Source organism: Osmerus mordax, chromosome 4, assembly GCF_038355195.1.
Source record: "Osmerus mordax isolate fOsmMor3 chromosome 4, fOsmMor3.pri, whole genome shotgun sequence".
Taxonomy (NCBI): Eukaryota; Metazoa; Chordata; class Actinopteri; order Osmeriformes; family Osmeridae; genus Osmerus; species Osmerus mordax.
Window position 1 is genome coordinate 9,727,064 of NC_090053.1, and position 23,594 is coordinate 9,750,657.

Consider the following 23,594-nt stretch of genomic DNA (forward strand, 5'->3'; position numbering starts at 1 on the left):
TCAGATAGACAGACAGGTAGACAGACAGGAAGATAGACAGACAGGAATATAGACAGACAGACAGACAGACCGGTGAGTAAGCCATAGCCATGTTCTCTACCTCGAGCTATAGCATACACGTGGACACTCCCACCTGCCTGAGACAACACAGCAGAGAACAACAACAGTGAAAAAGATCAATCATGATTGATGCTACCCTGATGCTGATAGGCTGACATCCTCCATCTGCATGACCTGTGACGCTGTGATGATAGTGACAGGATGTCTCTATGTAGGTCACTCAACGGCATTGTTCCTTATATGTGACTTACTCATGGCCATAGACAGTAACTCCTACCTTTATTAGACACAGACAGGACAAACACACAGACACACACTTTAAAAAGTCCTTTCTTTCTTCACAAGGTTTCCTGTGTGCTTCAATTTCCCGCTACAAAGACAGTTCGCTAATGGTTTCCAAACTATTACTTTAGAGTCCAGGGATAAGTGTTCTTGTTCAATGCGGTTACTTGTCACGTACAATAGTCAGGCTAACTGACTGACACACTTCAAAATAAATAACTTTGGTTGGGACCAAACACTGCAACCTCAATCAAGTGCATCAAGGCATGGAGAACACCTGTCACAGCTTAACCTACTGATTATACACTGATTACAGACCTTGTTACAGTAAACGGTGAGCCTGCTGTTTAGGGTGGAGTATCCAGAAAGAGAGAGAGAGAGAGAGAGAGAGAGAGAGAGGGGGGGGGGGGAGAGAGGGGGAAAGAAAAGATAAAAAAAATAGGGAGAGTGAGGGGAGAGAAACAGATAGGTAGAGAGAGGGGGGGAGAAAGAGAAAAACAGAGAAAGAGAGGCAGAGAGAGGGAGTGAGGAAGAGAGAGAGAAAGAAAGTGAGAGTCAGTAAGAAAGACAAAAACAAATGTATACTTGTGGAATAATGACAACTAGGAAAATCAGACTGAGAGAAAAACCCTTTATGTAGTTTAAGTCAAATAGATTTGCACATAATATTCTGGACAATTACATTCTTGTGGCATGGCAAGCAACGTGTGGCATAAAAAATGATATGTAACAGTAATTTAGCAGACGCTCTTATCCAGACTTACAGTAAGTACAGGGTCATTCCCTCCGAGGCAAGTAGGGTGAAGTGCCTTGCCCAAGGACACAACGTAATTTTGCACGGCTTGAAATCGAACTGGCAACCTTCAGATTACTAGCCCGATTCCCTAACCGCTCAGCCACCTAATTTATATATAACACAACACATTGTACAATACACAAACACAAGTTGAAAATGTTGAGTTTGTAGCTGTGCAGTGAACACAAGCGAGTTAGCGAGGGAGAGGGTGTGTGGGAAGAATTGGGTACTGCCAGCGCATTGAGAAATAATCGAGCAAAGACTCAATTCATTCATCAAGACCTTGACGAGCGCGCAGAGCGCTGGGATTTCAGCACCACAGAGCAACGAACAGCGCACGGGACTGGATGAACTGGCCAGAGGGCTGCGCGCGCCTGGGTGGATGATTCAACCAGTGTCCTCGACTCCTAGCACCGATTTAAACGGCCAAAATCGGATTTCAAACTTATTGTTATCCTCATACGGACTCAGTTCACATTAGGAACAGCCTTGCGCTTCTAGCTCTTACTTTACGTGATGCTAACCGACGAGATATTTTAAGCGCGCTGGATCGCAGAGTCGGATCTATTAGTGGATAAGGGCGTAAGGTGGTCGGTTAGAAGTGGTTCCGGGGATACCGGAGTGTCAGTGACCGGTCTAATAGTGGTGGGTCGCCGCTAGAGAGCCCCCCCATTCAGAAGCATGCTGGTGGGAAATGCCTGGAGACAGAGAGGACGAGATCTGTCGAAAGGCACTGGAACTGCTCTCCGACCTGTGCTCTAAGGGCGAAGTGCAGAACGATAACTGTGTGGATTTTATCTATTATTTCCGTGATCTTGCCAGACCGAGGTATTCCGACTCAGGTAGGCACTTACAGTTTTAGTTCTTGGCTTTTTGTAAAAATGTTTTAGTAAACTTCCTCAATACAGCTCATGTTCAGTCGGCTCCTATAGCAGCCTGCATACAGAGGGTGCGGAAACCTGTTGAGAGAAGACTGGGTTGGTACTGCACGATATTGATGATACAGATCATTTTCAGAAGTATGCACATTTATCTGTACGTTTATACTAAGTTGTTTTTGCTGACGGCGGTAAAAGAAAGACGCAACCACATCATCAATACAAAAAGTAACGAAATATCATTTTTAACTCTATGTTATTAGGACAAATATACACTCGCATATTACATATAATTTGCTGATATCCCCGGTTATTTAGTTATGAAATCTGTCAGCTGTCAATCAAACTTGAAAATGAGATTTGCCTCGATATTAATCAGTGTTTTCTTTGAAATATCTTTAGCTGGATTCAGGACTACCACCTGGCCTGGTGCGGTTACAAATGCCATTAAAGATTCATGATCCAGCGGAAGTTCAGCTAACGGATCTTTTCCCAAAAGGCCGTGTGACCCATTTACTGCCGGTTGTTCCACATAAACCCGGTATTGTCGACGTAATATGACACCAATCACACCTTATTAGAAATCTGGTGGAACACCAATGACTTATCTCAATCGATTCTTTTCCTCGTCGTCCATCAATGCTGGGCTCTGCTAAACCGATGAGGTGCAATTTATGTTGACCATGCGCTGCTCATGTTGCATTCAACATTTCAGCCTTTTTACTTTATGAATGGGGTATCTGCAAAGGAAGTGCTGATAATATGGCCGGGGCAAGGGCTCAACACTCACACTCTCGAGGGGATTGATTAGGTCTTTCTCTCCAGGAAAACAAGGACTTCACACATTCTGACAGCACTGCCAAATGTTAACAAACATTAATTAAACAGCTGACTGCTTAAACTACACAAAGTAGGCTTGGTGGGAAAAGAGATGTAAAAACCATTATGCTCTATCATCTTTGGTTTCAGCTTTGCTCTCATTTTACCATGCTCCACCAAAAGTCAAGCAAAAATGCTTAAATAATGAAATGAAAAGGCTAAACACAAACTTTCTCAACATTGCACTTTCATACTGCTGCACAAATACGGAAGATGTTTCTGAAATATTTTTATGTCGAAAATATTTTGCACAGTAGTACTGTAGTTCTTAACCCAACTGCCTCAGCCTCATCTTTCCTTGAACTCTGACCCTTGGATGGCATGTTTTTCATTTCCTGTTTGAGACACGTGTGTCAGCAGTGTGTCATCGGAGGAAGGTTGGGAGAGGCATTACAGAGGCCTGGGCCTGGCCTTGGGAAAGGATGTGAACCTCCGCAACAAGCAGTCAATATCAAGAGTAAAGCCAGTCTTAATGGGCTTTAAAGGGTTTACAGTCCAGACTCCGAGAGGGTTTTATGGGGTGTAGATGGCTGTAATGAGACCTCTGGGGAATAATGTGTGTGGGCGTGTGTGTGTGTGTGGTTTGTGTGTGTATGTGTGTGTGTGTGTGTGTGTGTGTGTGTGCGTGCGTGCATCATCCACAGGTCACGCCTGAGAGACTAGTAACATCTCTAACATCCCTGTTCTGTCATGGTCACCACCCACAGACCCCCAGGACTAGTCCTGCTCTGACAGACCTCCAGGATTAGTCCTACTCTGACAGACCTCCAGGACTAGTCCTACTCTGATAGACCCCAGGACTAGTCCTACTCTGATAGACCACAGGACTAGTACTACTCTGATAGACCCCAGGACTAGTCCTACTCTGATAGACCCCAGGACTAGTCCTACTCTGACAGACCTCCAGGAATAGTCCTGCTCTGACAGACCTCCAGGACTAGTCCTACTCTGATAGACCCCAGGACTAGTCCTACTCTGATAGACCCCAGGACTAGTCCTACTCTGACAGACCTCCAGGAATAGTCCTGCTCTGACAGACCTCCAGGAATAGTCCTACTGTGATAGACCCCAGGACTAGTCCTACTCTGACAGACCTCCAGGACTAGTCCTACTCTGACAGACCCCATGAACAGCCCTGCTCTGACCTCCAGGACTAGCATGTTCAGTGTCCCAGAGACACACAAATGCAGAGTGAAAGAGAGAGGGCAGGAGAGTGTTACTGCTGCTGAGTAGTGTCCTGTGGCGATGTGCCCTGTGGCGACACACACACAAGCACACACACTATATGAATAAATCATCCTACATCCTTCATGTAGGTTTGAAGCCTGCCTTCATGCCTGTAAAAAGATAAGACACCACAGTTCAAAGAGAGGGTATGTTCCACATGTATGTATGAGTTGGTGAAGGCCTGTTCCATGTGATTTGACATGCGGGCCACGTAGGAGCTCAGAGATGCTCTGATAAGGAAGATGTCATGGAAGCGAGAACGAACATGAAGATGGGTTGAGACCTTTACCAGCGTACAGTGTTAGCAAGTCAGATAGTGAAGTCTTTTCATCTCGCAGTAAACGTGTCCTTCAGCTTACGTTCTACTCTTTATCTTTCTGTCTCCCTCTCTCTCTCTCTCTCTCTCTCTCTCTCTCTCTCTCTCTCTCTCTCTCTCTCTCTCTCTCTCTCTCTCTCTCTCTCTCTCTCTCTCTCTCTCTCTCTCTCTCTCTCTCTCTCTCTCTCTCTCTCTCTCTCTCTCTCTCTCTCTCTCTCTCTCTCTCTCTCTCTCTCTCTCTCTCTCTCTCTCTCTCTCTCTCTCTCTCTCTCTCTCTCTCTCTCTCTCTGGCTGTGTTTGAAGATCAATGCAAATCAAGTTCACAAAAGACTTGTTTGATCATGTGACAACCTTGGCCAAGATAACCATCTAGTTTGTTGTGTTGGCTCATCTGCCTCATCAAAGCCCTTGTACACTGTCAATGCAACATTTACTGTGAAAATACAGTACAGTGCTTTAGGGTGATTTAAAGTTGGGTTCACTTCAAAGATAAAGAGAACCCCTTTACTTAGAAGAGATCCATTTGCAAAATGTAGCTTTTGTTTTCTGGTGTTTGAAACGGAATATTGTACACACACACACACACCATCACTTCTCATTGGATGTGTTGTCTTTAGGTATTGCCCTGAACAAGTTTCAATGATTTCCAGAATGTCCATCCCTTCCTGTTCTTAATAGCTGTTTTCACAAATTGAACGACTAAACGTCACAGCCCAATAATGCGACAGGCTGTAACGATGAGAGAGAAGGGCTGTGCTCTCAGAGACCCAGGGCTTCTCCTGCTCCGCTGCTACATTAACATGATTAAACTGAGCAAAACCACGCAGCTGCTTCTTGTGCTACATACAGTACATGACCTTATGTAGACATACTCATTTCAACACGGTTGTATACATTACTGACTTGTAACGTGTGCATCAACAGTGTGTGTGTTTGTGTGAGAAAGAGTGGGTTAGAGAGAGGGGGGGGGCAAGGGAGGTGGAGAGTGACAGTGCATGCTGTTGATAGACAATTAAAATAATCAAGCCACAACCAATTAAACAAGTTGCTTTCAAGAAAGTCTAAACGTCTGTGTCCTGTTGGCTACTGATTAAGCACATAGTATTACAGTAAATTAAACAGCCAAAACTCGATTAAAAATGGCAGGTTCAAAGCTTGTTTTTCCTTGATTACAGCCTGGCAACTGAGGAATGGTTTTAGACTTCCAAACTTAAGCTACAATCTCTTTAGTTTAGTAACTCACTTTAGACTATAGAACTCTCATACGTCATTCCGTAAATGAGAAACAACTATTTGTAGCATGATTTCACATCACAGTCAATATTGACAGGTTTTTCAAATGTAGATGGTTTGGAGTAATGGCATAATGACTCAGAGGAAATGAAGAGGAGAAAAGACCACATGATAAATGAGGAGAGGACAAGAGAGAAGGGGAGGGGAGAGGAAGTGAGAGAAGAGCAGACAGGAGGGGAGAGGAGGAGAAAGAAGAGAAGAGAGGAGAGGAGAAGAGAGGGAAGAGGACGTTGAGAGAACAGAGGGAAGAGGGAGGAGCACTTACTGTCCAACCTAGCATTACTCCACAGAGCTATAGCAACCCTCAGCTAATGGATCTCATCTCTGGTCCCGAAGTCCAAGTTCTCTACACTGCCAGGAGTAGACCAAGTACAACAAGGATGATTAACAATGGCTTACTGATGGTAGATTTACCTAGATGTTCCTCAATGACATCAATGATAGATACTTAAGAAGTACAATCCCAAGTAATATTTTTATTCCAAGTCCTTGTGACTTAGCATCATCATCCTAGTCATCATTCCCATAGTCCACACTGTCAATCATATTTGTAACCTCTCTCTCCTCCTCCTCCTCCTCCTCCTCCCCCCTCTCTAACCTCTCCTCCTCCCTCTCTTTCTGTCTCTGTACATTTAGTCATTTAGCAGACGCTCTTATCCAGAGCAACTTACAGTAAGTACAGGGACATTCTCCCCGAGGCAAGTAGGGTGAAGTGCCTTGCCCAAGGACACAACGTCATTTGGTTGGCATAGCCGGGAATCGAACTAGCAACCTTCTGATTACTAGCCCGCTCCCCTAGTGTGTGTTCCCTGTAACCTCTCTCTCTCTCTCTCTCTATCTCTCTCTCTCTCTCTCTCTCTCTCTCTCTCTCTCTCTCTCTCTCTCTCTCTCTCTCTCTCCTCTTCTCTCCTCCTCCCACTCTCTATAAACTCTTCCCCCTCCCCCTCTCTTTAACCTCTCCTCCCCCTCTCCCTCCTCCCCCTCCTCCACCCCCCCCCCTCTCTCTCTCTCTCTCTCTGTCTCTCTCTCTCTCTCTATAACCTCTCCTTCCCTTATCTCTCTCATGTCATCCTCCTCCTCTCCCTCCAGATGTGTCTGTGAGTCTCCTGTCACTCCTCGTCACCACCTGTGGTCTGGCCCTCTTCAGCGTCTCTCTCTACGTCTCCTGGAAACTATGCTGGTTGCCATGGCGAGGAGGCAGCCTGGCCGACGCCTTGAGGGCGGGCCTTGGGGACCAGCAGCCAGTTCTGATGGAGGTGAGACACACACACACACACACAAGCACCTGTCATATTAGAATGATGAGTTAGAACAATATGGTCTTCCTGTGTGTTTGTGCTGCAGGTGGATGGGGATGGCGAGGAGCGGGAGTACAGTGAGGAGTGTGTGAAGGAGCCCTCGGGCCCCAACCCGGTCCTGGAGTCGGCCATGAAGATCAGCCACACGTCCCCAGACATCCCCCTGGAGGCCCAGACCAAGGCCAAGGACAACTATGTCCACCACATAGCCCGTGTGCAGAGACAGATCACCGAGCCCACCTCCTCCGGACGGTCAGGATTTATCTGGGGTTGTCGCTGTCTCCCTCTCTGTCTGATAATCTGTCTGTCTGTCTGTCTGTCTGTCTGTCTGTCTGTCTGTCTGTCTCTCTCTCTCTCTCTCTCTCTCTCTCTCTCTCTCTCTCTCTCTCTCTCTCTCTCTCTCTCTCTCTCTATACATCTATCTATCCATCTTTCTAACTATCTATCTATCTAATCTATCACCCTCTCCCTATCTATCTCTTGGCTTGCTCACACCTCATAAATTCACCAAGCACTAAACTAAACAGAACACTTCGTCATCCAAAAAAACACAACTCCCATCATCGTCTCCCCCTGTCCCCACCCAGACACCACTCCATCCGGCGCCAAATGAACCTGTCCAACCCGGACTTCAACCTGGCCCAGTTCCAGAGACAGGAGTCCCTGTCGGGCCTGGGCCGGATCAAACCAGAGCTCTACAAGCAGCGCTCCGTGGACGCCGACGACGAGCACGGCGAGGACAGCTGCGGACGGCTCCACTTTATCCTCAAGTTCGACTGCGACCTGGAGCAGCTGATCGTCAAGATCCAGCGAGCCCAGGACCTCCCCGCCAAGGACTTCTCCGGAACCTCCGACCCCTACGTCAAGATCTACCTGCTGCCCGACAGGAAGACCAAACACCAGACCAAGGTGCACAGGAAGACGCTCAACCCGGTCTTCGACGAGGTCTTCCTGTTTCCCGTGACGTACGGCGAGCTGCCGTCCCGGAAGCTGCACTTCAGCGTCTACGACTTTGACCGCTTCTCGCGCCATGACCTGATTGGCCAAGTGGTGGTGGACAACTTCCTGGATCTGGCCGACTTCCCCCGGGAGACCAAGCTGAACAGGGAGATCCAGTACGTGACCTCGGTGAGTTCCAGCTTCCTTCACGCACAAGCGAACACCGTTGAGAGTAGACAGGAAGGCATGGGGGAGGGTAGAGAGTGGGTTAGCAGGGTGAAGGGAGACAGGAAGGTGTTGAGGGACGGTAGAGAGTGGGTTACCACGGTGAGGGGAGACAGGAAGGTGTTGAGGGAGGGTAGAGAGTGGGTTAGCACGGTGAGGGGAGACAGGAAGGTGTTGAGGGAGGGTAGAGAGTGGGTTACCACGGTGAGGGGAGACAGGAAGGTGTTGAGGGAGGGTAGAGAGTGGGTTAGCACGGTGAGGGGAGACAGGAAGGTGTTGAGGGAGGGTAGAGAGTGGGTTACCACGGTGAGGGGATACAGGAAGGTGTTGAGGGAGGGTAGAGAGTGGGTTACCACGGTGAGGGGAGACAGGAAGGCGTTGAGGGAGGGTAGAGAGTGGGTTAGCACGGTGAGGGGAGACAGGAAGGTGTTGAGGGAGGGTAGAGAGTGGGTTACCACGGTGAGGGGAGACAGGAAGGTGTTGAGGGAGGGTAGAGAGTGGGTTACCACGGTGAGGGGAGACAGGAAGGCGTTGAGGGAGGGTAGAGAGTGGGTTAGCACGGTGAGGGGAGACAGGAAGGTGTTGAGGGAGGGTAGAGAGTGGGTTACCACGGTGAGGGGAGACAGGAAGGTGTTGACGGAGGGTAGAGAGTGGGTTACCACGGTGAGGGGAGACAGGAAGGTGTTGAGGGAGGGTAGAGAGTGGGTTACCACGGTGAGGGGAGACAGGAAGGTGTTGAGGGAGGGTAGAGAGTGGGTTACCACGGTGAGGGGAGACAGGAAGGTGTTGAGGGAGGGTAGAGAGTGGGTTACCACGGTGAGGGGAGACAGGAAGGTGTTGAGGGAGGGTAGAGAGTGGGTTACCACGGTGAGGGGAAGACAGGAAGGTGTTGAGGGAGGGTAGAGAGTGGGTTACCACGGTGAGGGGAGACAGGAAGGTGTTGAGGGAGGGTAGAGAGTGGGTTACCACGGTGAGGGGAGACAGGAAGGTGTTGAGGGAGGGTAGAGAGTGGGTTACCACGGTGAGGGGAGACAGGAAGGTGTTGAGGGAGGGTAGAGAGTGGGTTACCACGGTGAGGGGAGACAGGAAGGTGTTGAGGGAGGGTAGAGAGTGGGTTAGCACGGTGAGGGGAGACAGGAAGGTGTTGAGGGAGGGTAGAGAGTGGGTTACCACGGTGAGGGGAGACAGGAAGGTGTTGAGGGAGGGTAGAGAGTGGGTTACCACGGTGAGGGGAGACAGGAAGGTGTTGAGGGAGGGTAGAGAGTGGGTTACCACGGTGAGGGGAAGACAGCTGAAACAGGCTCATGCTAAAACCTCCCCGTCATCCTCCTGTGCGTGTCAGGCTCGAGCGGCTCTGGGTCCTCGTCTGTCTGTATCTCCGGGAGTTGGGAAGAGTTCAACTGGGAAACTCTGGGAGCGGAATCGGTCCCATTCTGCCAGTCCCCTCCTTCATCCTCCCATCTGGCTCACAGGAAACTGGTGTAAAAATCCAGAGCCATGTAGAACCATGGCAACTACAGAGCGGGACAAGGGGGAAAGCATTGAGGAGTAGTTCAGAGCAATATACGTACCCCCCCCCCCCCCCCACACACACACACACACACACACACATATGCGCATGTAGACACAACCGCACATCCACTCTCGCTCTCTCTCTCTCTCTCTCTCTCTCTCTCTCTCTCTCTCTCTCTCTCTCTCTCACTCACACACACACTCCCTTGGTTTATACAGACTGGGGGGTTGGGCGGGGGGGTTGGTGGTGGGGGTGAGGGGGGGGGTTGGGTTGGGTGTGTGTGGGGGGGGGGGGAACACAGAAATATACTTAGCTGGAGTGAATGTTTGATGATTCCACTAGGAAACACTGGGGGGTACTGACCTAAATCTGGGCTGGCACTGACGTTTGACTGGATGCTGAGCCGGATGGAGCTACATTACATTATTAACCGCTGGTATCACAACTGTGCCATGGAGCAGTGGGGACGGCACGCCCGGGCGGGGCACTACACTGTAGGTGCGTTGGGTTTGAAGTCACCAGCGATGCATAACGGTGTGTTGGAGTCGTTTTAAGAACTGAAGAGCGGTAGCTTCAAGGTGCCACAGAGTCAGGGGAGGTAAGGGAAGGGGGAGGGGGGGAGGAGAGAGAGGGGGTCACACAGATCCGATCTCTGCTGCCCCCAGAATTGGGCCAGACCCTTGGGGACCCTCACCCGGACGCTACTGTGTGACCCATGCATAACTCGTAACTCAAGTCCCAGAGAAGCCTCCTACACCACATCTCCAAGCCTGTGGAACGTACAGTATCCTCCGCCATATGCTGTGCATCACATGCACACTGTGGGACTCAGCCTACACCACCCACACTGGAACCTAGGATCTACACTGAGGCAGGGACTACATGTTCACAGGGAGGAGGGAGGGATACTGAATAAAACAGTGTGTGATGTGGCTGACTGAGTGTGTGGGATAAAGATGCAATACAGTGTCTCAATCCTCTAGTGATCTACGTTATTGTGGTGTGGTGTGCTGGGGTGGGGTGTTTGTATGTACGTGTGTGTCTGTGTGTGTATGTGGTGTGTGTGTGGTGTATTGAGGAGGAGCTGCATTGAGCTAACAGACATGAGAGAAAGCCTTAATGATGGTCTCTCCTGTCAAGGATAGAGAGAGGAGAAGTTGGCACATTTCTCCTCCTCTCTCACTACTCTCAGAGTCATCCTAAAATTAAATGTCTGTCAGTATCTGGGGTGCCCTGGAGGCTTACAGGGTAAGAGCATGTAGCACTAAGCCTAAAGCCAGGGGCCTGGGTTCAATTCCAGCCTGGGTTGTTTTACCTGCATGTTTTTCTCTCTCCAACTACCTCTATTAAAAAGTTGACATAAACAAAACATGCATTTTACATTTTTAAAAAGTATTAAATACACCAAATGTATAAAATTGCGGTTTCACGGTCAGTTACAGCACTTGTAAATGCGAGATCTTGAGTGACACTGCCACGCCCACGGCCATGCCCCAGCCTTATGCACACCACAGGATAAGCGGGCCGATTTCCCCCCCTTCCGACAATCCTAGGTAATGTCCCGATTATCTTGATGGGTCTACAGATTATTTGATCATATTTTCCCTTGGTGTGAGGTGTTAAGAGTGACCGAACCTGCTCGGGAGAACGTCGGAGCCGCCCCGATCGCGAATCGTAAATATTAGAAATCCTGATGTGTGGGGGGAGCAAAATGGTTAAGTCTAGGATTGTTTTGTCCTCATGTCTGTGGTCTCTCACATTTTGAAAATCTGATAAGATTTAAAAAATCTTTTATTGTGTACCCAGCATTAGTTTGTCTGCCCTAGTGTTTTCCCTGTGTTCTGTGTTTATTAGTTCCACCTGTGTCTTGTTGATTGTCTTTCAGTGTTGTTAGTGTTGTTGCGTTCACCTGTGTCTTGTTTGGTTCGGGGTATTAAGTCCCTGTCATTTTTACAGTCTTGGTCAGTCGTTGGTTTCATGTAGCGTGTTTCCTGTCGTCTATCCCGGCTGTGTCTACGGTCCTCATTAAGCTCTTTTATTTGATAATCCTGCATCGTCGGTCTCCTTGCATCTGGTTCCTCCCTGCACACCCGTTACAGACACAGCAAATATATCACCAAATGTCTAAATAAAGTTAGAAATCCCTCGCTTGGTTTCAGAATATGTCTGAAACCAAGATAACAGACACTTTTCGGATTACCTGTCACCCTCTGACTCCACTCAATCCCATCGACCCCAACTGGACCTAACGAGGGGAATAATGAGGGAGACGGATTTGGTCCCATCTCCCCCTGCTGTGTCACAGCATGCTGGCTTGCCACATAATGACTGCATAGCCTTTTATATCCACAAGGCTTAAAGTCGCAACAGCTGAAAGGCCAAGGAACACTCTGTACTCGGACTGCAGTGACAAACGACCAGGAAGAATTCTCTCCGCGTTGTTGAAGGAGTTGGCAGTTGTTCTCGAGCACGTTTTGTCCGAGCTGTTTTCATGGCAACACTTGACATCAAGGTCACTTTGACTGTCATGTCACTATATACCTGTGGTAAAACATTGGTAGGCTTCATAGACATTCTTGCAGAGAAGAACGGCTCAATTGGAGTGAGGAAAGGAGAGAGCGGGAGAGTTAGGAGACTTCATCTGTGAGTGGGCTGCAAACCATTCAGTAACCAGACGAGTAGAGGAAAGCAACATTATTTGGTCAAACGGTCGGGATGTGGCACGGGGTGGGCACGTTGACTGTGAAGTTCAAGTCACCAATGGAATTCCTCTCGTCACCTTATTTTTGCAGGGTTCAATCCACTTAAGGATGGATTCATCCACATAATCTATTTGTGGTTTTATCCACATACATGAATGTATGAGCTGTGGCATCGGCTTCAGGCTCTATTAAGTTTGCTATGACATGTTTTTATAGTTATACGGAAATAAAGAGAGGGTGAGAGAGATGAGAAAGAGGAATTGAGAGAGAGGGGGAGAGAGAGAGAGATAGAAGAGAGAGAGGGAGAGAGACAAAGGTAAGCCTGCAGCCTCCGGGAGAGAAGGTGCTAGTGCTAACTCTAAAGAAATAATTACATGAGATAGACTGCTGCCTTCTCTCAGCCTTACCAAGACCCTTTAGAGTGCCAGCATAATCTCATTGAGAGCACAAGTGACCATAATTCCAACCGCTGACTTGATTTAAATGCTTACAGGAGTGGCGGCTGTTATTCTATAGTCTGCTGATGGGGGGGGGGGGGGGGGGGGGGGTAATTGGGTTATATATTTCTGAGAGCGGAGGCCCTCCCTGCTCCCCCTTGTTGAGTGTGTGAGAGAGAGAGAGAGACAGAGAGGCTGGAGGCGCGCTTAAACGTGACCACACATTGAATAGCTAGCTTTTCAGTGGTGTAGCAGGCTTAAGCAGTGTTAATGAATGGTGGTCCTTATTTGCGCGAGGCGGAGGACAATAGTTTGAACCCCACGAGTGGACAAGTGAGGGAGGAAGCGATACTGATGAGCGACGCGATGACACCTGTTACGCATGAACGCATCCCAAACGAACGGTTTACCGGAACGCTTGTTCCATTGTCCCACAATGGTACTCTTCACTGGGCGTGGTCATACCATAACACAGGCCTTGCATGTGTGTCAATGTGCAGTGGCCTCCTATCTTGGTTTAATTGTGAGTGAGTCTGGGTTCTGGGCCAGAAGTGCAGTACAATTTGTGGTATAGGTCAGTGTGTTAAGCTTGGCATGATGAAGCTGATGATGATGACGACGGAGATGACGATTTTTCAAGATGTACATTGATATCTCTTCATAATGGAATTATGAGTTACGAAATAAGGTTTAGGACAAAGGTCAATCGTCCTCTGGCCTGATCTGGCGGTCAATGTTGACAGTCGTGACAAATCATCTCATTGGACTGATTCGATTCTTACTGATCCTGGACCAGGTCCAGAGCCCAGACGCCAACACAGCATGCTAATAATGTTGTAGAGGCTGGAGATCACTTCCTATCTGTCTATGGAGAGGGAGGGGGGGGGGGGGAAGGGGAAGGGGGAGGGGGAGACACTTATGAATGCAAGACAGGACATGGTCACAGTTTGACATCCTCCACCTACAGTGTGTCCACCTGACCTTTCCCTGACCTTTTCCTGCTCTGGATAATCGTCCTTGTCTGAAGAACAGATAGTTTGCCAAGAGCAAGATCATTCACATTCCTCAGTGGCCAATAATCCCAAGCAAGCACAAAGGAAAGCTGCGCATAGAGGAAGCATCACTGTGAGGACCTAGCGACCAAAACTATTGATATTGCTTTGTTGATGTTAGTGTGGTGTTTGAAGTGTGTGTTTCTGTATGTTGGTACATGGGTGTGTGCGTGTGTGCGCACGTGTTTGTGTGTGTGTGTGTGTGAGAGAAATGGGGTAAAGGGGCTTTGAAATTGAAAATCAAAGTAATTAGCTGGAGACTTAGAGACCTGTATGTGCATTGTCGGTTTAGTTATATAAAGAAACGTGGTGATTTGTTGAATGAGACAAAACCTCATTAGAGTGTGTGGTATTGTTGTTGTGCAGAGTTTGAACAAAGTCTATTCAGTGGTAGACTGATTCTTTTCCTGCTCCTAATTTTTAACAGCAATCTTCAGACAATTACTTCTGCACTGTGCACATTAACATTTCCATGGTAAACAGGGTCTGATTGAAATCCGGCCTGAATCAAGTTTGCTCCATTAATGAGCTCTTAAACTAATTTGATTCAGTGAAACCAAGCAATACTCCCAAAACTCTAAACAATGGTTGGCAAATACAGCGAGTTCAAATCAAGTGTTTGCCTAAAGTGTTCTCAAACAGGGAAGTCAGCTTCTGTTTGGCCCCGGGGCCGTTGAGAAACACAGAGGAGACGGCTGGCCAGGCTGGTAATTATTGGAGCTCAGTGGAGAATCACGCTGACCTTTCTGCTCAGGCAGAATAATAGGGTCTCCCATGGCAGTGCTCAGGGGCCTCCAGCTCTGGCGTTCTTAGAAGGATCAGGGGACATCGGACAAGACAAAGGAAGGTGATCTTGGAGCTTCAAGCTACATGCTTCACTTGAATTCAAATTTCCAGAGCCATGTCTACTGACGCAACCAACGCACACACAAACAAAGCACGTACCCACACACACAGGCACACAAATCCACATACGAACGCACACAAACCCTCCGACATACCTAACACGTTATTTTAAGGAGTGCTAATTGGACGATTTCTGTGTGTGAAATCCCTGTTATTGGCCGGGAAACAGTGACTCACTAAGAGGGAAATGAGAGCAGTATGGTATCCACAACGACACTGCTAAAAACATTATCTGTGTAACAGCTGTCTAACACATTGATAAAGTAAAACAAAAAAACGGTATTAATTACATTTTTACTAAATATGTTATCATCCTATCCTGGCACCTATCAACAGCTTAAAAAACCAAAAAGAGGCTCAGCGTGTTGACGGTGAAAAATGGTGTCCCAATTTTGGACAGGAACAATGGGGTCTAAAGGTTAAGTCCACCATTAGGGTGGAGACACAATGCAGACTATTTCAGAGGGGAGGGTGAACCACTGCGGGCTATTTAAAGGTGGGGACACCAATATTTGAGGGGAAAGATGTCCCAACACACAAATAAACACAGTAGATCCCCATCAGAGGAGAGAATTGGTGCTGTATTGATTGTTATTTATTTGAGAGCGTTATGAAGTTTACTGTCTTTATTCTTTTTTAACATCCTTTTTTGTTTTTACAAGCCACCCTTGTAGTGACTGGTTCATTTCAAGTGAAGGTTCAAATCAACAATAAGCATATTGTCTGGTGTTGTTGTTGTGGTCGTGTAGGACAATGTGGACCTGGGAGACCTGATGTTTTCTCTGTGTTACCTACCCACGGCTGGAAGACTCACCATCACCATGATCAAGGCCAGGAACCTCAAAGCTATGGACATCACTGGAGCATCAGGTATGAATACTGGTCCTCATCTGTAATAATATTATGGAAGATTCCGGTTCCGCATAAAGAGCATATACATTGTGTTCTATAACTATGATGTAGCCATGTACACCATTTAATAATCAGTTAAGGGTTCATGTACATAGCTTGATTTGAGAAAACATGAGTTGAAGGAAGACAATATTTTTCTTCGCATCAACTTGTGTGGACAAAACTTTACTGCCGTATTCTAGTTTTCAAGTGTAAGTAGGTCATATGTTTTTTTCTTTTTTTCCTAATACCATTTCGAAGTATAAAATACTGTCTGTTTCTTACATTTACATTTCTTCTTCAAAACCATTTGTACAAGTCTGTGGAGCCTGTTACGTCACAGGCCCAATGTAAAATCTCTGTCATTCCCACAGGAGTTTACCTTTATTCAGGAATACGGACAACATTTATGTTTAGTTTAAAGCAAATCGTTGTGATTATATGTATTTCTTTTACAGAGTATGAATCAACCTAGTTTGTTTCAAAAATGTCAAATAAACACTTTCGGAGTCTTCCATGAACACCCTTAATATCCGTCTGAGCCACTTCTTCACGTAAAAAAAAGGTGTCAGACATATTGTTGGCTGCACGTGTCACATGACAGTTCCCTTACCATCAATTGGTTTTCACAGCAATTCTACTTTCCTTGTTCCCCCCCCCCCCCCCCCACCCCATCCTCTCTGGCGTTTTCCATTTCACTCTAACCCATACAATAAGATCTCTCGTTATGCTGATGTGTTTTTTTCTTCCATCTTCAGACCTTGTGTGGTTAACTCCCTCTATGTCTCTCTCTCTCCAGACACCGTTGATAAGGTCTTTTTTCCTGCTCTCTCTTCTTGTCTTCTTCATCTCCAGATACCCACTATGTGAAAATCTTCCTCTCTCTCTCTTTCTCTCTCCTAACCCCTTCTATCATGCTCTCTCCAGACCCTTAGGTGAAGATCTATTATTGCTCTCTCTTTCTTTCTGTCTTCCCACACCCTTAAACACACCCCACACCCTCTTTCTCTCTGCTCTCTCTCTCTCTCCAGACCCTTCCATGAAGTTCTCTCTCCCTCTCTGTCTCTCCAGACCCCTACGTGAAGGTCTCTCTCCTTGTCTCTCCAGACCCCTACGTGAAGGTCTCCTCCTTGTCTCTCCAGACCCCTACGTGAAGGTCTCCTCCTTGTCTCTCCAGACCCCTACGTGAAGGTCTCCTCCTTGTCTCTCCAGACCCCTACGTGAAGGTCTCCTCCTTGTCTCTCCAGACCCCTACGTGAAGGTCTCTCTCCTTGTCTCTCCAGACCCTTACGTGAAGGTCTCCCTGATGTGCGAGGGCCGCAGGCTGAAGAAGAGGAAGACCTCCACCAAGAGGAACACGCTGAACCCCGTCTACAACGAAGCCATCGTGTTCGACGTCCCGCCTGAGAACATCGACCAGATCAGCCTGCTCATAGCTGTCATGGACTACGACCGGTGAGTGACCGACTGTAGCTGTCACGGACTGTGACCAGTGAGTGACTGACTGTAGCTGTCATGGACTGTGACCGGTGAGTGACTGACTGTAGCTGTCACGGACTGTGACTGGTGAGTGACCGACTGTAGCTGTCACAGACTGTGACCGGTGAGTGACCGACTGTAGCTATCACGGACTGTGACCGGTGAGTTACTGACTGTAGCTGTCAAGGACTGTGACCGGTGAGAGACTGACTGTAGCTGTCACGGACTGTGACCGGTGAGTGACTGACTGTAGCTGTCACGGACTGTGACCGGTGAGTGACTGACTGTAGCTGTCACGGACTGTGACCGGTGGGTGACTGACTGTAGCTGTCACGGACTGGGACCGGTGAGTTACTGACATGTACAGTAGATGCCTCGACCAGCTGCGACCATCGCATTCATCCAATCACACGATGAGTATATTTTATACAATACAGACATTTCTTGGAAACCAATGTAAAAATGCAGTAGGAACATGATTGTTGTTGAACTGTCATGAGAAACAAGCACATGTACAAGTGTAGCGTCAATTAAGTGCAGGAGATTTCCGAATTGGTCCAAAGTTTCGGTACAGATGACTCGGGTGGATAAATACTTGGAGAACACGTGTTCCCTCGTGTACCATTGGCCCCAGAAACTCAAACATTGCCGACAACAGGAGCTGCCGCAGACAAACAGAGCAAGCCTCCCGTCCTCTGCTCCCTCAACATGAATATTTGTGTGCATGTTTTGGGACAGTGTTATCTCATTACAGTGTTGAACATGGTTGTTTTGCGTGCCCATATCTGTATTGAATTCTCAGAGGTTTTTGTCCCAATAATGGTCCACCCGTGTAATCAAGGCTCTCTGGACCAAAACATTTCAATGCCTCAATGGGACTTCCCACGGACGCTGTGAATAACGTTGACATAATCTCTAACTGTGGAGTTCCTGTCTGCAGACCTCAGAGAACAGGCTGTGGACCTCCTGCGGTTAATATTAGAGCAGAACAGAACCTCATTATAATGAGACAACATAGTTAGTAGTTGGGCAGAAAGGTGCAATATACTCTATATACTCTATCCACGAGGGATGCACAGATCCTGCCCACACCGATTTACATTCTGCCAACAGTTTATTTCGGTTGTTGTAGATAACAATGTATTGATTTAAAAGAAGCTTTATTCCAATGTAATGCACAGAGATAGATATGAACTTGCAACTCTGCGATTCTGCTCTGGATTGAAAGTCATGTGGTACAACCACTGAGCTATACCCATCCCATCAACGTGCATTAACAGTCAGCCAGGGTTTGTGCATGCAACCAGACAGGGTTAGGATTTGGTGTGGCTGTGTTCAGTCTGTGCTGTTTGTCGTGTTCTCCCGTCAAACAGAGTGGGTCATAACGAGGTGATCGGGGTGAGCAGGGTGGGGAACGAGGCCGAGAGCCTGGGAAGAGACCACTGGAACGAGATGCTCTCCTATCCCCGCAAACCCATCGCTCACTGGCATCCCCTTGTAGAGGTATGGTAGTGTGTGTGTGTGTGTGTGTGTGTGTGTGTGTGTGTGTGTGTGTGTGTGTGTGTGTGTGTGTGTGTGTGTGTGTGTGTGTGTGTGTGTGTGTGTGTGTGTGTGTGTGTGTGTGTGATGAAATGTTCATGCAAATGACATGCAGTTGCATAACCGGGTTACATCATATGGATTTACATTAAACTTGACTTTTATGTTTGATCATAAAAACAAAGCTGGTGTCCTAGTGGGAGAGCAAACAGCGAGAGAGAAAACAGAGAGAGAGAGTAAAAGAGAGAGGGGGAGAGGATGAGAGAGGTAGAAAGAGAGCGAGCCAAATTCATTCAGTTTGTTATTCAAGAACCCCGCTTCCCCCACACTCATTAATGCAGGACCAAAATAGAGACTGGACTAGTTAAACATTAATTTAGATTGGTGACATCAAATATACACATCCTCATAGCAAAGGTTTAACCCTGGCAGCTATGAGAGCAGGGTGGGATGGTGGATGTGATGTGAGGCCCTGCCACAGTGGTACTGCTGGGGGGAGGGGGGGGGGGTGAGCCTCTGTCTGGACTGTGCCTTCTCGTGAGCTGGGTAATGGTTTACTTGTGTTACTTCAAAATGGGAGAGGGCTGTCTTTGAGGATAAGGGTCTCTAGATGGCAGCTACACAGACACACAATCACACTGACAGACAACAACACATACCCACACGCACACACACAGCAATGGACACACACACAAACGCACACACGTACACATCCAGAAATACACACGCAGAAAGCAGAAAGACGCACACACAAACCTAATTTTCTTTCGGCTCCAGGGCTTCTGTGCAGTGATGTTTTGAAGTCCTGGTGAGAGGATCGTTGACCCTCAGACCACTGACTGATCCCATCAATAATTTAGACACTTGGCCACTTGAGGCAGGTTTATGCTCCATTAAAAGACGCACATACACTCACACACACACATACACTGGGTGTGTGCCCGTGTGTGTCCCAGTGTAAATGGAGCATAACCCAGGCTCAAGCGCCCACCGCAGGCACATCTCAAGTAGTCACTCTGTAGCAGGGAGACGGCTGTGAAACAGAGCTGTCATGGAGAATGAGCGGGGAGTGGTCAGTCTCAGAGCGCCACGCTTCCAAGGTCTCTCCTCAAACAGTCCAGTCAGAAGGTCCGCCCTACATTAAGGAGAGAAAGTTGTCTTTACTGTACAGTACTGTGCAAATGTCGTACACAAGATTCTTTGCATGTGTTTTGTCTTAAATGTATATTGTTTTGTCTTCTGCATTTGTTCGGCAGTATAAACGTGCAATGTTTCTGTTTTGTTTTGTCTTTTCATTTCATTATTTCTAAAAGCATTTTTGCACAGTACTGCATATCTCTCTATATACAGTAAACATGTGTACAAATACTATATCTATGTGTAGAGACCCAGTAACAGTTGATTTGGGGGGAAGCAAAGCACACTGAGAGCAGGTGTTCAGAGAACACCGATCCTGATGTTAAAAAAGAATTCACGACGGACTCTCCCTGTTCCATTAAAATACTTGCCGGCAAGTGCAGAATGAAATTCGATTTCGACCTTCCGACCTTTTAGCTGTGGTTCTGCTTTCCACTGTCTCCCCGTCCTTGTAGAGTAGCCCATCCTTTACTCTGAATCCTCTCCTCCTGCTTTAGTTCAGTCAGCTGCAGACTATTAACAACCACACAGCTGGTTTAGAACATTCTGGATTTGCAACACTCATGGATCATGGATTCTGTTGCATTTTAACATATAGCTTTTGTTACTAAACTGACTTAATCATTAGATGTTGTACTTGAGTGTGAATGCACTGTGTGAATTTTTACCAAGTGAAAAACTTTCAAGTTCTTTTTATTACAAATTGAAGTAGTCTGAGCTCTGACAGTTTCCTGTTTCCTGTGGGTGTTCCAGTGGGTGGGCCAGAGTGCCACAGGAGGAGGAAGTCAGGGAGGCTCCTGCAACTCTCTCAAGACCCCGCCCTCACCATGATCAACACACACACCCACACAAACGCACGCACATCTACACTCACACGCACTTGCACACATCTACAAACACACACGCGCACGCACACACACACACACAAATCTACACACACACAAATGCACAGCAACACCGACGCACAAACATGCACGCACGCACACACACAAACACAGTGAAAAGAGGCGCTATTCAAAACAGGACACGGATGGCTTGTGAAGAAGATCTGATGGATCCTGACATCCTGACACGGGGTGGAGCCTTAACACGACTGCATTCATTGGTCCAAACTGGTTCATGCCTCCACAGAGGCCAGCAGTATTATTGGAAGTAGATGTACCACTACTGATCACAGGTCATATCTTTGCTCCCACATGTGGGTGAGGCTAGGAGCATGTGAGGGCCTTGCTGATCCCAGACCTGCTCCTAGGGCCGACACCCTGCGTAGCGAGTACAGAATTCAACTGCATGTCCGTGGCCATCCGTTTAATATTACAGCACTGTTAGAAAGGAAAATTGTATCGATAGAAATTGTTCCAGTTTCAGTTGGGAGATGATTCTAGTATTTTTAACACGTATGTTTTAACATTTAATGGATAATGGTTTATTTTTAGGTAAATTGCATGGCTTAATTTGATGTAATGTAGATTTTAATTCTCTAATTTCTGTAATGAACCTAATTTTAGCTAATGTTAGCTGCTAATGTTCATACAAAATGTCAATTGTCAATTCATATGTTCTTGATAAATAAATAAATAAATATAAATACATATATATATATATAACATATGCAGTATACAGTATTACATATTCATTGAATGTGTTGAATTATACACACGTACACACACTCTTTGAAAGCTTTGACGTGATGTATGTCACCAGTGAGCCTAACCCCTACTGAATTTCACTCAAGGTGAGACGGGTGATGTTTTTATCTCAAGAGAAAAGAGCTGTGTTAGATAAAACTAGATGAAACTCTCTCTCTCACACACACACACACACACACACACACACAGTAGGACTCATCTCTGCTCTGCTCCTGCCTACTCTCCTCACACCGGCAGCGTCATGTCCTCAGTAGACCACTGACACCTGACTGATGCTGAGAGCTACTGTCTATACTCACACACAGGGTGTGTGTGTGAGTATAGACAGTTTACATATACAGTTTACATATGTGTACTGTATTATAAATGTGTGTGTGCATGTACATATATATATACAGTGTGTGTGAGCATGTGTTTGTTTAAGCGTGTGTGTGCGTGTGTGTGTGTGTGTGTGTGTGTGTGTGTGTGTGTGTGTGTGTGTGCGAGAGCATTTGTGTGTGTCAGAGAGAGAGAGAGTGCTGCTGCAATCATGGTGTGAGAGGTTTCACACTTGATGGCTAATGGGAATACATAACTGAGATGTGTGTGTGTGTGTGTGTGTGTGTGTCTGCCTGTGGGTATCTGTTTGCTATCAGTACTCCTGTGTTTTGGAAGTCCCTCTGATCCAGGAAAATGAATGAAAAGCAGGATGAACATTAGGTGCAAAACAGAGCAACCAAATGGGGCTGACAGTGAATGTGAATATGTTTGCCTGTGTGTGTGTGTGTGTGTGCCTGTGTGTGCGCGTGCCTGTGTGTGTGTGTGTAGTCTCCCACTCAAGGAACGACACACAGCTGCAGTAGAAACCTGACATATTCATGTTGTTGCCTTGAAATTAACAATTGCAGATGTGATTTCCAGAATGTCCATGAATCCTTCTATTGGTTTGACTGAACAATAACACCATATTCCAACACATGAGACAACATGTTGAGATCAAGTTTTGGAAGGATGTGTGGGTGAAGAGGCTGATGAATGGAGAAACTTCACGGCTCCACAGACAAATTATCTCCTCACCTTACCTGACATTTATTTTCATCCTACCTTCAATAAAACCTGTTAAATGAAAAACCTAATTAAAATGACCCCCCCCCCCTTCCCCACCTCCCCCTGCTTCCTCCAGGGAGGAGATAAGAGCATGTGTGAGACAGCTCTGTGAAGTGTGAATCCTCCCCAGCAGGAAGGTAACAGGCTGGGGAGTCCTGAGATACTCCCTGGGTCGCATCTTAATAAGTTGAGGCAGTCTCCTCCACTCCTCCTCCCTCCCTCGTCACTGACTGGGATTGTTGAAAAGGTGAAGTTGATGTTGAGGTGGTTTTGGTGGAGTTCACCAAAACATCTGGGAAGTTGTCCTTGGAAACTGTTTGGAAAGGAACTGGCACTTTCCAATTCAGGTGATTGGATGAACCATTTGTCTATCCCCATCTATCACAGGCTGTCGTCACACCTAAACCACGCCCATAGCTGCCAGTAATTCCTTAAAAGAACTGCGGTTCAGCCACAAGCACATAACTTGAAGCCTGGCTTGATGGATTCTTGAATGGTTGGGATGTCGGGAATCCAGCCGCCTCGTGAGGTAAACCTTAGACAAGAGGGAATGAAGACGAGGAGAAGATTCAAGACTATGCAGATGCAGCCCTCTCCTGAAGCCCAGGTTTTGAAGGTTTGAAGCTCAGCCCATCTCAGTGCCAACTGAGAACAAGACTGGCAGAGAGCCAGACTCACTGATACATCTCCTGGCCAACCAAGCGATGCAGAGGAGGACAGAATACAGATTGGTATCAAAGTACAGATTATGAACTGGCATGATCATAGCCACCCATGAAAAAGGATTTGACGAAGAAACCCAACACTCTCTTGCATTCATTAAGACGTGTGAGTGTGTGTCTGTGTGCGTGCGTTCGTGCAAGCCTGCGTGTTGTTGTCTTTGTGAGCCTCCATTGATGCATATCTGAGCGTTTCAGCTTCGCTCAAACCAAAAAAACAAACCCACTCAAAACGTTCAACAGTGTATTCATTCGGATTGCGTTCACTCTCTCGAAAACAATACGTACATA

General features: G+C 47.1%; 1 protein-coding gene across 2 annotated transcripts; it reads left to right on the plus strand.

Moving 5' to 3' along the window:
- Positions 1–1,832: 1,832 nt before the first annotated feature.
- syt9b (synaptotagmin IXb) lies at positions 1,833–21,281 on the plus strand. Of its 2 annotated transcripts, none has more exons than XM_067234578.1 (8): positions 1,833–1,980; positions 6,821–6,987; positions 7,076–7,281; positions 7,617–8,157; positions 15,553–15,673; positions 16,978–17,149; positions 18,547–18,681; positions 20,617–21,281. In XM_067234578.1, the coding sequence occupies exons 1-8, from the start codon at positions 1,833–1,835 to the stop codon at positions 20,678–20,680; spliced, it is 1,554 nt and encodes a 517-aa protein (XP_067090679.1). In that variant the 3' UTR covers positions 20,681–21,281. The 2 variants fall into 2 exon arrangements, with proteins under 2 accessions (XP_067090679.1, XP_067090678.1); XM_067234577.1 differs by having other exon boundaries at positions 18,547–18,676; positions 20,603–21,281.
- Positions 21,282–23,594: the final 2,313 nt, after the last annotated feature.